Source organism: Myxocyprinus asiaticus, chromosome 50 (assembly GCF_019703515.2).
Source record: "Myxocyprinus asiaticus isolate MX2 ecotype Aquarium Trade chromosome 50, UBuf_Myxa_2, whole genome shotgun sequence".
Taxonomy (NCBI): Eukaryota; Metazoa; Chordata; class Actinopteri; order Cypriniformes; family Catostomidae; genus Myxocyprinus; species Myxocyprinus asiaticus.
In genome coordinates this window covers 14,598,204-14,613,684 of record NC_059393.1, presented here as the reverse complement: position 1 = coordinate 14,613,684, position 15,481 = coordinate 14,598,204, and the positions used below count along the sequence as shown (strand labels likewise).

The following is a 15,481-nucleotide window of genomic DNA, read 5'->3' as shown; positions in this document are numbered from 1 at the left end:
TGCATGGGCAAGGTCACTCTTTCACTTTGCCAACACCAAAAGTTATGCCGATGTCACACCTGGTACAGTTTGAAATCCCAGATGTATACCAAGCTGTTTGTTCATGGTCACACAAAGGCATGTACACACAAAAGTATATTTTCATCACTGACTTCATGGCCCACTTCTAATTTTGGTGTTGACTTATTTTTCTTATAGGTAACTGGAGTCTATGGGGGGACCAGCAGAGTAAGTACATTTTATGGTTTACGGGTTTGAAAAAAATAATCAGACGACGATGAATGATTACTGGTGGAAGTAACATGATTTACTGAAGTAGGACATCACATCAGCATCTTTTTAATCACTGAAAAATATTCATATCATCCAATTAAATTTTTGGGTTAGGGTTATGCTTAAGGGTTAGGGATAGGGTTAATCTTAAAGTATATAGAACTTCTGCACATACACCATTAATAGTTTCTGTAAATCTTACACATCTAATGTGGGTGTGTCTTCTTCAGATGATGATCCAGACAGTGCTGTGGATGATCGAGACAGCGATTACCGCAGCGAAACCAGTAACAGCATCCCACCTCCATACTACACCACCTCTCAGCCCAATGCATCCATGCACCAGTACCCCATCCGACACATGCACCATGGCTCCAGCTACAACGATATGCAGGACTACGACTATGATAACCAGAGAGCAATTAGGTAAATTACAGCAGAGCTCCCTTTCATGCATAGTAGTGCTCACTTCCCCATTTCTGGGCATAGTATAGTTGCTAATGCTAGTCTTTATGACTTTAGCATATATTAATTGGTAGTAATTTACAGTGTGTGCGTGACTTTCCTCTGTATTTATTCCTATGCATTGGTCACTGTATACAAGCCTTGGAAGAGCACTTGTATACACTTCATGTGTTTGGAGCCACACTGGTGCCACTTTGAATGCAGCATTTCTCGCCATTGCTCATTTTGGCCCAGTTAGACTCAAAACAAGCTTTTATTTCCTATATATTTGTCTTACTACAGTGGTATTCCAACATTCTTGCATTGCATGCTTGGATTAGTGCATCATGGAGACTCTGTGCTCTGAGACTCTGGCCCTGTCCCATATGGCACCCTTAACCTTACAGTCTTCCTCTGAGTCTACTCTTTGCCGCATGGAGTGTTGGTAATAGTTTGCTGTAAAATCCAGTGCTCGTGGGCATCATTCTGAAACCAAAAATGACAATCTTATGGTCTCGTGGACTTTGAGACCGCAAGTGCCCATCAATTGTGTCATTTGGGACAGGGCCTCTTTCAAAGCCTCTTGAATCCTTAAAGTCTGGCCAATGGATGGGGATCCTAATTCCACAATGATGCTTTTGATATGAATCTCTAAGAAGCTTGGTTAACCAGTGACTTGGGTTAGGTCATGTTCCGTCCATTGTGACCTAAGAGGTGAGATGAAAAACAAATTAAAAAGACATTACTCATGCTCCTCCTCTTCCTGCCTCCCCCATCCCCTTCCCTTCCACCAGACGCTATGATAGTTTAGACTCCGCCACCAACGGCCGCAGCGATCTCGATTCGGCTTCTGGCTCGAGCAGGCGGACCAGCCGCCAGTACTCCTTAGACAGTAGGCACTCGCTCTCTGATAGGTGGGTCTCCATAGCTCCTACACCTCCACCCTCTTCCACTGACTTCTCCTGCTCTTCTTCCTGCTCCAGCCTGTGATTCCGTCCCGCTGTGATGATGTCATGGAATTGGACATGTCTGTTCCTGTGGTCCTCGCTGTGCTTGTCATGCATGTGCACAAGTCCTTCTTTTACATACATGATCTATTGATATATATATATATATATACAGACTGGCGGCCAAAAGTTTGGAATAATGTACAGATTTTGCTGTTTCGGAAGGAAATTGGTATTTAATTCACCAGAGTGGCATTCAACTTATCACAAAGTATAGTCAGAACAATACAGATGTAAAAAACAGCACCATCGCTATTTGAAAAAAGTCATTTTTGATCAAATCTAGACAGGCCCCATTTACAGCAGCCATAACTCCAACACCTTATCCTTGAGTAATCATGCTAAATTGCTAATTTGGCACTAGAAAATCACTTGCCATTATATTAAACACAGCTGAAAGCTATTTGGTTCATTAAATGAAGCTTAACTTTGTATTTGTTTTTGTTTTTGAGTTGCCACAGTATGCAATAGACTGGCATGTCTTAAGGTCAATATTAGGTCAAAAATGGCAAAAAAGAAACAGCTTTCTCTAGAAATTCATCAGTCAATAATTGCTTTGAGGAATGAAGGTTATACAATGCTTGAAATGGCCAAAAAACTGAAGATTTCATACAAAGGTGTACACTACAGTCTTCAAAGACAAAGGGCAACTGACTCTAACAAGGACAGAAAGAGAAGTGGAAGGCCAGATGTACTAAACAAGAGGATAAGTACATCAGAGTCTCTAGTTTAAGAAATAGACACCTCACATGTCCTCAGCTGACAGCTTCATTGAATTCTACCCGCTCAACACCAGTTTCATGTACAACAGTAAAGAGAAGAAACACAGACATTGGACAACAGATAATTGGAAAAGAGTGTTATGGATCTTAACTCCATTGAGCTTTTGTGTGATCAGCTAGACTGTAAGGTGCGTGAGAAGTGCCCAACAAGACAGCCACATCTATGGCAAGTGCTACAGGAAGTGTGGGGTGAAATGTCACCTGAGTATCTAGACAAACTGACAGCTAGAATGCCAAGGATCTGCAAAGCTGTCATTGCTGCACGTGGAGGATTTTTTGATGAGAACTCTTTTAAGTAGTTTAAGAAGTTCTAAAAAAAAAAATTCAAATTGAAATAGTAATTTTTGACATTATTAATGTCCTGACTATACATTGTGCTCAGTTAAATGCCACTTTGGTGAATAAAAGTACCAATTTCTTTCCATAAGAGCAAAATCTGTACATTATTCCAAACCTTTGGCCGCCAGTGTGTGTGTGTGTGTGTGTGTTTGTGTGTGTGTGTTTGTGTGTGTGTGTGTGTGTGTGTGTGTGTGTGTGTGTGTGTGTGTATATATATATATATATATATATATATATATATATATATATACAGCTCTGGAAAAAATTAAGAGACCACTGCAAAATTATCAGTTCCTCTGGATTTACTATTTATAAGTATGTGTTTGAGTAAAATGAACATTTTTGTTTTATTCTATAAAGTACTAACAATATTTCTTCCAAATTCCAATTAAAAATATTGTCATTTAGAGAATTTATTTGCAGAAAATGACAACTGGTCAAAATAACAAAAAACATGCAGTGTTTTCAGACCTCAAATAATGCAAAGAAAACAAGTTCATATAAATTTTTAAACAACACATTACTAATGTTTTAACTTCAGAAGAGTTCAGAAATCAATATTTGGTGGAATAACCCTGATTTTTAATCATAGCTTTCATGCGTCTTGGCATGCTCTCTACGAGTCTTTCACATTGCTGTTGGGTTCAAGCAGCTCGGCTTTGTTTGATGACTTGTGACTATCCATCTTCCTCTTGATCACATTCCAGAGGTTTTCAATGGGGTTCAGGTCTGGAGATTGGGCTGGCCATGACAGGGTCTTGATCCGGTGGTCCTCCATCCACACATTGATTGACCTGGCTGTGTGGCATGGAGCATTGTCCTGCTGGAAAAACCAATCCTCAGAGTTGGGGAACATTGTTAGAGCAGAAGGAAGCAAGTTTTCTTCCAGGATAACCTTGTATGTGGCTTGATTCATGCATCCTTCACAAAGACGAATCTGACCGATTCCAGCCTTGCTGAAGCACCTCCAGATCAAGAGGAAGATGGAATATGATCAAGAGGAGGATGGATGGCCACAAACCATCAAACAAAGCCGAGCTGCTTGAATTTTTGCACCAGGAGTGGCATAAAGTCACCCAACAGCAATGTGGAAGACTGGTAGAGAGCATGCCGAGACGCATGAAAGCTGTGATTGAAAATCAGGGTTATTCCACCAAATATTGTTTTCTGAACTCTTCCTAAGTTAAAACATTAGTATTGTGCTGTTTATAAATGAATGTTAACTTGTTTTCTTTACATTATTCGAGGTCTGAAAACACTGCACCTTTTTTGTTATTTTGACCAGATGTCATTTTCTGCAAATAAATGCTCTAAATGACAATATTTTTATTTGGAATTTGGGAGAAATGTTGTCAGTACTTTATAGAATAAAACAAAAATGTTCATTTTACTCAAACACATACCTATAAATAGTAAATCCAGAGAAACTGATAATTTTGCAGTGGTCTCTTAATTTTTTCCAGAACTGTATATACATTGTATCTATACTTCTTTGTATTTGCATCTTTGTACCTCTATCATGAGTGCTGTCTACCTGTTAATGGCTGCTTATATGTAATTAGGTAACTGACCCGTTCATGTCACTGGCTTTTTCTTGTATCTTTCGTACTGTGTAAGTGGAATTTGGCGCAATTACCAGTGGTCCACTGGGTTTGGAAAAAACAGTCCTTTTTGTTTTTGATTTTGTGAAGTCTGTTATTTGCCTGACAGAGTTAGAGAATAAGGTTGTAATTCTGTACGCTTAGCGTGTACTAATTACATAGCCTTTAGACACACTATGCTCTGTGTAGGCAGCAGGCAGGACCATGTAAATAGCTATGACAAAGACCAGGAAATGTGATTAAATTCCTCAGTGTCTTAGGGATTCAATGTTATTCTCTTTCTGAGAGATGCAGAAATGTGTTACAGGAAATACCTGGTGTGTTTATGGCTGTGTCCGAAACCCAATGTAGCTGCCTTGTCACATTGCTTCATTGTCAGTCAGTGACTTAACATGCAGCATTTCTGTATGAAGGTGCCTCTGGATTTTCCATGTACCATAACATGATGTCTAATGATCAAGAACAATTTCAAGTGAGCTTTAGACAAAAACAAACAAATATCAAATAATTAAAAATTGTATTTCTGTGTAGAAATGGCTTCGTAAGTTACTAATTACATTTATAAATAATCACATTTATAAATAGATTAACTGCTTACAACTGCTCCTTCATGCCTAACCACTGAACCACATGCAAAAAAATTGTGTAGACAGGATGTGACACAAATAATGAATTCGGATATGCCTTGATGACTTTCTACCTCTATGTACAGCTTTGAAAGCAGCATTTATCAGCTTTCGGACACAGCCTTGTGTGTTAGAGGGTGAGAAAACATGATGAGGATATATGGTTAACTGGCGGAAAGGCTTGACAGAAGTGTAATTGTATGTGTAATTGTGTATGGCTCTCATATTTCCTGCAATCTGAAACTCAGATGTCTCTTTGGCTAATGGCCTGTTACACACCCCGTCTCTTTCATTTCTGATTTGTCATGCATTACTAAACCTTACGTCCCATAATCATTAATGTGGAAATATGAGCGTATGTGTGTGTCAGTGTGTGGCAGTATTCTCTAAATCTCTCTCCACCTAATTGGCTCATTCATCAGCAAGGATAAATAGCCTTTGTTTAAGGTGTCATGAGAAAGAAGCTGCCTCAATTTTTCTGTCAGCTCATTTTCTGTCCCTCTCCTTCAGTTTCCTCTTCTCTCTATCTCTCTCCAAAGGGCCTTACTTTTTTGCTTCCACCTGGATGAATTTGTTATCACTGATTGCTCTTCCCACTGTCGTTTTATTTTACTTCATTTTATGTGGTCTCTGAGATTGTGAAACGTCTCTTTTGAGTCCTTATGTTAATGTGTGTTTTTCCCAATCTGCTCCCTTAAATGAGGCTCAGGCCCTTGTCTTGATTTTGCTCACCTTACCTGCACTCAGCACTCATACATTTATTTAAATAAATACACACTTATGCACATCACAACATGACAAGTGTTTAATTTTCCTCTGTGGTTGGTTGTTCCCTCTTTCTTCGCCTCAAGCTCTCATGTTATGGCCCATAAACCTGTATTTCAGCAGTTGCCCATCTTGGTTCTCCCTTGCTTATATATAACTGCCGACTCTTTACTTCCACAGCCCAACCGGCAGTAGTCACTACGCCTCCTCAGGTGAGCTGAGCCGTGGCACCTCCCAGCTCAGTGAAGAGTTCGGCCCCGAGGACAGCGAGAGTTTCTGTGGTTTTGGAGAGTTTTATGACGAGAACGACTCGTACCACTCCTGCCATTCCTCTGTTAGCTTCGGTAAAGACTCACCCGCTTGGGACCCAGATGAGCCACAGGGTGTCTACAGCGATGACGGGGAGTTTAACAAAGATGGAGGCAAAGAGGGAGCGCTCTACAACGAAAAAAAGGGACAGATCTATGAACAGGAGGAAGGCGAGTATCCCTATGAAGAAGAAGAGGAGGGAATGGTGTATGAAGATGACAAAGGCCTTTACCTATTGGACGGTACTCTCAGCGAAGAGCAGGAGCCACCCTACACCCCGACTCCAACCAACACTGCCCCAGCATTGGTCCCTGAGGCCCCCACCAGCCGACCACCACTTGAGAAACAGGCTTCTATGCACCAGCAACAACCCCCGCAATCCCAGCCACAGTTCCAGACTATGGATCCCAAGAGAGAGTCCCCGGCCACACAGCAGCCAGATGATGTCTTTGCCAAAGTACCACGTACCTTGACCCCACCACGGGACTCTGAGCCTTTTGCTCCAGCAGAGAAGGTACCATTGCCTGCAGGCAAGCATACAGAGGAACCATCGCCCACCTCCAGCGAGGTCCCACCTGAAGCAGAGCAAGAGAAGAAAGAGGCTCTTCCTGAGAGGTAAGCGCCATGTGCTGTAAAGTCCTTGGAGGCTTGGACTTGGACTGTCTTTCCTAAATTATTGCTGGATGTAAGTTACATCCAATAACTTTCACATCTTTTCCTAGCACACCCAAGCAGAAGCCATCCGTGGACCCTGCAGTAAGGGCCAAAGCCAACTGGCTACGACTGTTCAACAGGGTTCGCCTTCAGCTGCAGGAGGTATGTGAAGACTGAAGTTGTATGTGTTCTGATTTCTGGTTTCCTTTGTATTAATTAAGAAACTGCTAAGATCCTAAATGTGAGGATCAGGCATATGCAAAGTTATTAAACCTTGTAGAATCCTTTAAAGGGATAGTAAGTAAGAAACATGGTTATGTTTTGCTGCCTCTTTTTATTCAACCTGTACAACAGTGGTCTTGGACTTTATGCTGACAACTGTAGGTGTGGAGGCAACATCACGCAAAAGTTTTCTGTTTACTGATGCCATTGTGGAAACACCCTGTTCATAGCCGTATATGTTACCCAATAATTAATTTATAATGAAACCGAAAGTGTCCCATAATTGGGAGGTACCAAGTGAGTGGTATTCAACTTTCATCTCATAATGACCAGTATGATGAGGGAGGACCACCCTTATGTAAAATAAGCTTTTTATAGCCCACTGATGTCAACTAAGTCTTCCTCTCATGTGAGTGTACAGTATTAAACATCTTTGCCTACTAAGTACTAGTGTTAAACATGTTTAAGTAGGAAAAAATACTTAATGCACCTTCAAAACTACATTTTGGCACCTTAGGTCCATTCTGTTGCACATCATGGAGTCATTATTCTGTGGTTAGTTCTGCTTCAGTTTTCATCCTTTTTCTTGCCTGTGTTCTTCATACTTGTTTTTCTATTTGTCTTTTATTTAAGTTATTTTTCATTTTACTGTTACGTATGTTTTTAAAACAAGTTTTTATTTTGAGATTTCGTGCCTTGCACCTTTTTTGTTCTACCCCATTTGTTTTTGTTTTTTGTGTTTTTTCTTTCAGTTTTTTGTCATTGCCATAGCGATTGTCACGCTTTTCCCTGCTTTGCCGAAGCTGGATGAGCAGTCTGAAAGGTGGGTGTGGCTATGTGTGGTTCCGAGGTAAACACATTTTCCTGATGGATGGCCACAGCGCACTTCCTCTGAGATACACATGGAGTTGTTATGACAGAATAATGATGATGGAGATAAATATGTCCAGCAAATCCAGTCTTATGAGTAAGGCCTGCAGTTGACATCAATGAGTTCGGCAGACACAGGCTGCAGGCTCCTTCTGGCTCCAATCAAAGCAAACAATGGCCTTTTTTCTGCAATAGAAATCATACCACTGAAATAACATTGTGAGGTTTAAAAAGACATTAAAGAGCAGTTTAATATGGTTTAGTGGACGAATGACATGGAAATATGTGAAGCTCTGCTACTGACCCTGCTGTCAATCCCTGTTGTCCGTAGGCTCGAGGCGAGACTCCTGGACTTGCATCACTCTTTTTGCAAGCAGGGTAAGTGTCACAAGCAGCCCAGAGTTATTCAAACGTTATGGTTTAGAAAAATATTAAGCACATTACCAATACAATAAGAAAGACATGTTGCAGAGAAGCAAACACATAAAATCTTCCATATGTAAACTTTCACATGGTAAATATGTATCCTTTCAGGGAACTTTTTAAAAAATATTGAAAAATACTTAAAATAAGCATTGTTGCATTTTCCCATTAAAAAATGTTCGCAAGCTAGCTATGTAAATTAGATTAATTAGATATAAATTAGTTAAATTGGACTAGATAAATTGGAGAGTACAGACTTATTGTAATCAATTACATATTTATAAGCTAGAATTAGATATTCTATCTCCTTGTTGATTTTAAATGTATTTGCAGAGAGAACTTTCAGAGCTGTCAAGAAAACCTTTTACTCATTCTTCAAAATTGTAACACTTTTCTATTAGTTTGCTTCTAATCGTAAATTTGATCAAATAATATTAATACAAAATGTCTCTGACCATTTGATCCTCAGGCCTGGGGGTGCTCTCTACAGCATAGACAGCATGCCTGACCTACGCAAGAGAAAGGCTATCCCGTTTGTCCGAGACCTGGTGAGTCACACACCCATGGTTCAGTACATAACTAGCCCTGCTGCAGTACAGAAGTAGTGCTGGACCCAACATCACCATCTCAACTCTTCAGAAGCCCCATCCATTTGTATCAGTGTGGTTATTTTAGGCATCAGTGTGTCAAGGCTCAAGAGTTCACAGAAACTTCTATGGAACATCTGTTTGAGTCACGGTTACAGGGTTAGACATTATTAGAGCATTACTCAGGTCCATTCGGCCTTCAGACGGATGAGCCTCCATGGGTCCAGCAAGTCCACCAATGCTTCAGTGTCTGCAACAGAAACCCATTAATTTTGGACTCTGTATTTCATCCTGTGCTGACTCCATTCCTTACTAGCCTTGTTTCAGCTCTTCAACCTACTTCTGGAGCTTGTTGAACTTTTCCACTTATACTTAATGGTTTGACTATTTAATACAGTCTGTTTTAGCATGTAAACTCAATCTGGGCTGCGTTTCCCAAAAGCAAGATAAGCCTAAGTAGATAGTTGAAACCACTGGCGCCAGTGGTCTCTACGATCAACTTAAGCTTGCGATGCTTTTGTGAAACGCAGCCCCGGCTTTTTACCTTTTTTTTTTGTTTAGTTTTTTTGTGAGGTGCCTATTGTCCTGAGGTATAATGGTTGCTACTTATTTAAATACTTGAAAGAGTTTAATGATAACATTTTTTTCTGAAAAACTCCTCAGCAGATTGACAGGAGAGTTTGTTATGTATTGATTAAACAAAGTATTGAGAGCCAAAAAATCGTTCAGTAGCTGACAGCTGTCGTGTAGGTCTGGCCACAGTTATTCAGCCAAGAACACTCCTGGCAGCCTTCACTGAAGAGCTTTCAGAACAGGCAATAGCACCAGACCATCTTTGATGCTCTGAAGACAAGAAAAAAAAATTACCATACTGCACTAAACAGATCTGCAGTTTGTCGGTTTTTATCCAGCTTACCGTCATGTATCCAAATCTTTGAGTCAGAAGTGGAAGTGCAGACTTGAGCAGAATTAAAATGCATGTCAAAAACAATTAATCTGAGAGACACAATACCTCCTCCCTCTCCTTCTTTTTCCTCTCTGCTTTTTCCATCTTTCAATCTTTCTGCATTCTTTTTGGAAAAGCACTTTTCAAGGCCTCTCTACATAAACGTTTTGTTGTTGTGTTTGAGTCTACAGCAGTGATGGGCAGTAACTAAATTTTTAATCGATGGTTCATTTAGATGGTTCATTTTATTGAACCTGTTCAAAAAACGATTCACAGACTCATTTGAGTCTCTACGCAGATGCAAAATTTTGCGATATACAAAATATTATAGTACTTTATTTATTTGTAATATTATAAGTAGCTTCCCCAACACCAGTCTACAGTTTTATTTAAATGTATAACCTGAAATTAGCACACATTCCTATCTTTTTGTTTTTTTACATTTTAACAGCATCTTTCTGCAAAAGGTAGAAAATCTTACCTTTGCTGTGCTATTCATACTGAGGTTAGTAGTCATATGTTGAAGAATATTTGCCAGATTTTTCAGTAACTTTTCTGTCTTTCCTCCTCCTCTTTTTTTATTCCAATGCTTCAACTCTTGCAGGCAATGGTAAGTACCAGAGGCCTGGGGCTTCACTTTTACAGTACTTCTGGGTAAAGTGCTTCGATTCCAGTCAAAAACATAATGTTCCACTAGTGTTTACTGGACACTTGTGCCTTGGCATTAGAAATTGCATTAGAAAGAATTTCCTCATGGAAATAGTGACATTTTTACTAGACTAGAGGACAAAATGTATGAATGCAAAATTTGTATTTGGTTAGATATTCCATTCATAAAGGGATGACATTATTTCTTGGAAAACCTTGATGGTGACTTAATATGTAATGGAAGTGTATAGCTTATTGAAGAGGGTAATATTTCTATTTGTACTGTATTGGCACTGTATTGAATTTATTTTAATTTATTTGATATAATAATATTTTTTATTGTTTTTTTTTTTATTTTTATTTTTTTTATTTTAGCTTCCTTGTAGTAAATAAACATTTTGTTCAGTTTATAACATATTAGGAACCAATCAAAGACATTTGCTTCTAATTTTATACTGACCCCCTACATATTTACCTTTTCTTTCAGTCTCTTGTCCAGAACTCTCGAAAGGCAGGCATCACTTCTGCTATGGCCTCCAGTACGCTTAACAATGAAGAACTGGTATGCCAACAAGCCCTATTTCCTTTCTGGATATTCTCATTTTGCAGTTCAGAACTATTTACCATTTACCTGTCGATTTACTGTGATCATGTAGAAGAGTCACGTCTATAAGAAGACCCTGCAGGCTTTGATTTACCCCATCTCCTGTACCACGCCACACAACTTTGAGGTGTGGACGGCCACCACGCCCACCTACTGCTATGAGTGTGAGGGGCTTCTGTGGGGAATCGCTCGACAGGGCATGCGCTGCACTGAGTGTGGTGTCAAGTGCCATGAGAAGTGTCAAGATTTGCTGAATGCTGACTGTCTGCAGAGTAAGATGCTCTTTATTTAGATATTCGGTTTTCATAAAAAAATAATTTTGTGTATTGTCTGTGTACATTCTGTTTATTGTAAATATGGGATATGTTATTATAATTTTTATTATAATTGAGCATAATTCCTCATTCTCAAAAAAGATCTTTGAACGTTCTCAATTCAGTTCAGATGGATTGTAATAATTTCAAATCAAATAATCAAATCCAGTCAAATCCAATCTGATCCAATCCAGTCTAATCCAATTCAAAGAAGTTCAGTTCAGATTTATTCATTTTATTCAATTCAGGTCAGTTCAATCTAGTTCAAACTAAACCAATCCGATTCAATCCAATTCAGTTCAATTTCTTTGTATAGGACTTTTCACAACAAATATTGTTCCAAAGCCTACCTTCTTCAACCAGTCCAGTTAATATACAGAATGTCAACATACATTATCCAGTTCTATACAACAATTCTCTTTGTTCCTATCTTAAAACCTTTTCTTTTCCATCTCTCTTTCACAGGGGCAGCTGAGAAGAGCTCTAAGCATGGAGCTGAGGATCGCACGCAGAACATCATAATGGTGTTGAAAGACCGCATGAAGATCCGTGAGCGAAACAAGCCTGAGATATTCGAGCTGATTCAGGATGTGTTTGGAGTCATCAAGGCCATGCACGTGGCACAGATGAAGCAGGTCAAGCAAAGTGTTCTGGATGGAACGTCCAAGTGGTCCGCCAAGATCAGCATCACTGGTGATGACCCACTTCAGCTAGAACATAAGTCTTGTCTCGTTATGTTGTCATCTTACTACTAACTCTGTTTCTCCTCTCAGTTTTATGTGCCCAGGGCCTGCAGGCAAAAGACAAGACTGGCTCCAGCGACCCCTATGTAACTGTGCAAGTGGGCAAGACCAAAAAACGGACCAAGACCATCTACGGCAACCTCAACCCTGTTTGGGATGAGAGCTTCAATTTGTAAGTGTAGTATTTTTATTTGTTTTTTACCCCAAACTGTGTTGAAATCTTGATTAACAGATGTCAAAATTGATATATTATATGTAGAAATAGTACTTAAAACAAATTTTTCTAGCGAGTGTCACAACTCCTCCGATCGGATCAAGGTGCGTGTGTGGGATGAGGATGATGATATTAAATCCAGAGTGAAGCAGAAGTTTAAACGAGAGTCTGATGATTTTCTGGGTCAGACAATCATCGAGGTACGAACTCTGAGTGGAGAAATGGACGTCTGGTACAACCTGGGTAAGTAACCAAGCCTTAAGTCTGTCATATTTTATAATCAGTACTTAAACCAGCCTAAGCAGAGTTGCTGTTCTTAGCTGGTCTCCTTGCCTGGTCTGGCTAATCTGTTTGTTGTTTTTATAGAGGTTTTATGCACTTGGCTGATCAGCTAAACCAGCTAGCACCAGCTTGGCCAGGCTGGGAGACCAGCTAAAACCAGCTAAGACCAGCCAACAAGCTTAGGCTGGTTTAAGCTGTTTTATTTGCAGGGTGTGATCGCCAATTCTTTACATTGAAATTAATCAGCAACCAGTTTACAGACCTATATCCAACTAATATACTATCTATTATTTGTGCTTTTTTATGAAATCATCACTGGCTTATTTTGTTTTTATACACCAATATACCTTTAGACAAGCGTACAGACAAATCTGCTGTATCAGGAGCCATTCGTATGCACATCAGTGTAGAGATCAAAGGAGAGGAAACGGTGGCCCCGTACCATGTCCAGTACACCTGCTTGCATGAGGTCAGTCTGGAACTACAATCATTTAATAGAAGATCATGTTAAAGCATTCTCATTTTTCACCTCAACTTAAGATGATTGATTTGCCAGCCAGTGCCTGTTTATGCACTCAAGTGCATAGGCTGCTTTAGAGATCTAATTATATAAAATTAATGCTCTCATCTGCCAGAGTATCTACAATTAGTAAATGGTCAGTTGATGGATCCCCCTTTCCTTCTCTCCGTAGAACCTTTTCCACTATTTAACGGACATCCAGAACAATGGAGTGGTGAAGATACCAGATGCCAAGGGTGACGATGCCTGGAAGGTTTACTTTGAAGAGACGCCCCAGGAGATTGTGGATGAGTTTGCCATGCGTTATGGAGTAGAGTCCATATATCAAGCCATGACGTACAAACTTTGTAGTGAATAAACATATTATCTTAATGCCAATATCATCTTACAAGACGTTTGACAAGTTTGTTTATTCTTGTCTCTAGACACTTTGCCTGCTTGTCCTCAAAGTACATGTGTCCCGGGGTGCCTGCCGTCATGAGTACCCTATTAGCCAACATCAATGCTTACTACGCCCACACAACCCAAGCCACCAACAATGTGTCTGCCTCCGACCGTTTTGCTGCCTCCAACTTTGGGGTGGGTACTTGAGATTACCTCAAACCATGCAGGAATCATGCTGAAAAGCCAAAGTCAAGATTTCAGCATTATAGTGTTGGTGAGGTTTCGGGTGTTGAATTATGAGTTGTTGATGTTGTTTCTTATGTGTTCTTTGCAGAAAGAGCGATTTGTCAAGCTTCTTGACCAGCTCCATAACTCACTGAGGATTGACCTCTCCATGTACAGGGTATTCAGTGTTCTTAGAGTTTCCCTATATACAAACCTATGTTTCCCTATGTTTGTTCAGAATAAAGGATTTCCCTTCAACCAAAGTTGTAGAAACTTTAGTGTGGAGTTCCCAACTGGTGAAAGTTTGTGTAAACTCTGTTGAACAAATAAAACAATAAGTAATCACGGTTTTCTTAAATAACTTTGGTAAGATCAAGTAACCGTGATCAGATGATTATTTAATAATCACGACAGGCCTAGCTGGGGTCAGTCAGGGCTTCTACTTAAATTTTAAGAAGGAATCGGGTGTGATTTGATGGAAAGACACATTTTTTTTTATCTTGTCTGTAATAGAACAATTTCCCGGCCAGCAGTCCCGAGAGGCTACAGGACCTCAAGTCCACCGTGGACCTACTTACCAGTATCACATTCTTCAGGATGAAGGTAATTGTTGGATCCCTGACACTGTCAACAGCTTACATTTGGTCATGCATTGAAGCTCTATTTGCTTTCTATCAATGAAAACCTTAAATTTGAGTTTTTGAAAAGATTTAGTTGATAGTTGAAATCTCCATCTGAATGGACCATAAACCTTCTTCTCTAGGTCCAAGAGCTTCAGAGTCCTCCTCGTGCCAGCCAGGTGGTGAAAGACTGTGTGAAGGCTTGCCTCAACTCCACCTACGAATACATTTTTAACAACTGCCACGAGCTGTATAGTCGAGAATACCAAACTGACCCAGTAAGTCAACCCTCTAAAAATGATCTTGTTCAGCCATGAGGTTCTTCACCTAGGGAGCTACTAGGTAATCAGTTAGCAGTGCAGTTCATCTCAAAGCATTTGTTTATGCTTCATTAGAGACGTTATAGACTGCCTTCATAAATATCAAACACTTTTCCCTTTGAATTAAATATCTAACCCTGGGCCAATTACTATATTTTGTGCTTCTTATTGGTGCAATTTCTCCCAGAGGTTGACAAATCATGAAAAGACATGATGGCAGTGAGTTTCAAGCTACTCTTAGGTTCCAAACTGAATTCCTTTTGTGCAGAGCAAGAAAGGAGAGATTCCTCCAGAGGAACAAGGTCCAAGCATTAAGAATCTAGACTTCTGGTCCAAGCTAATCACCCTCATTGTGTCAATTATTGAAGAAGACAAGAACTCGTACACCCCCTGCCTTAACCAGTGAGTCCAACACCATGTTCTTTCCCACAGTGTCCCAGTGTACCTTCAATATGCTATTTAGGGTCCTAATATTACATGTTGTGGTCCATACAGGTTTCCCCAGGAGCTCAATGTCGGAAAGATCAGTGCAGAGGTTATGTGGAACCTGTTTGCTCAAGATATGAAGTATGCAATGGAGGGTGAGTCTGAGCTATGGGTCTTCTATTTACTTCTATTAACTCTGTATAGATAGAGCATTCGGTTTGTAGAATTATATAGTACCATTACACTATCTTCATAGAGTTTTCTGGAGATATGTTAAAAATATAGATATATTTTCATGAAAAACATCACGATAATTGATAACATCGTACAATA

General features: G+C 39.8%; 1 protein-coding gene across 1 annotated transcript in view; it reads left to right on the top strand.

Moving 5' to 3' along the window:
• The window catches only part of LOC127438655 (protein unc-13 homolog A-like), a 60,608-nt gene that overhangs the window by 10,975 nt on the left and 34,152 nt on the right, over nt 1-15,481 (top strand). Inside the window, exons 8-27 of the mRNA XM_051694376.1 lie at nt 199-228; nt 504-699; nt 6,018-6,761; nt 6,869-6,962; nt 8,224-8,270; nt 8,785-8,863; nt 10,453-10,458; nt 10,984-11,058; nt 11,153-11,372; nt 11,880-12,107; nt 12,188-12,329; nt 12,445-12,614; nt 13,007-13,122; nt 13,346-13,509; nt 13,599-13,752; nt 13,892-13,960; nt 14,296-14,385; nt 14,546-14,680; nt 14,991-15,124; nt 15,218-15,303. Coding sequence (XP_051550336.1) covers nt 199-228; nt 504-699; nt 6,018-6,761; nt 6,869-6,962; nt 8,224-8,270; nt 8,785-8,863; nt 10,453-10,458; nt 10,984-11,058; nt 11,153-11,372; nt 11,880-12,107; nt 12,188-12,329; nt 12,445-12,614; nt 13,007-13,122; nt 13,346-13,509; nt 13,599-13,752; nt 13,892-13,960; nt 14,296-14,385; nt 14,546-14,680; nt 14,991-15,124; nt 15,218-15,303 — 2,979 coding nt within the window. The remainder of the gene's footprint in view (nt 1-198; nt 229-503; nt 700-6,017; nt 6,762-6,868; nt 6,963-8,223; nt 8,271-8,784; nt 8,864-10,452; nt 10,459-10,983; nt 11,059-11,152; nt 11,373-11,879; nt 12,108-12,187; nt 12,330-12,444; nt 12,615-13,006; nt 13,123-13,345; nt 13,510-13,598; nt 13,753-13,891; nt 13,961-14,295; nt 14,386-14,545; nt 14,681-14,990; nt 15,125-15,217; nt 15,304-15,481) is intronic.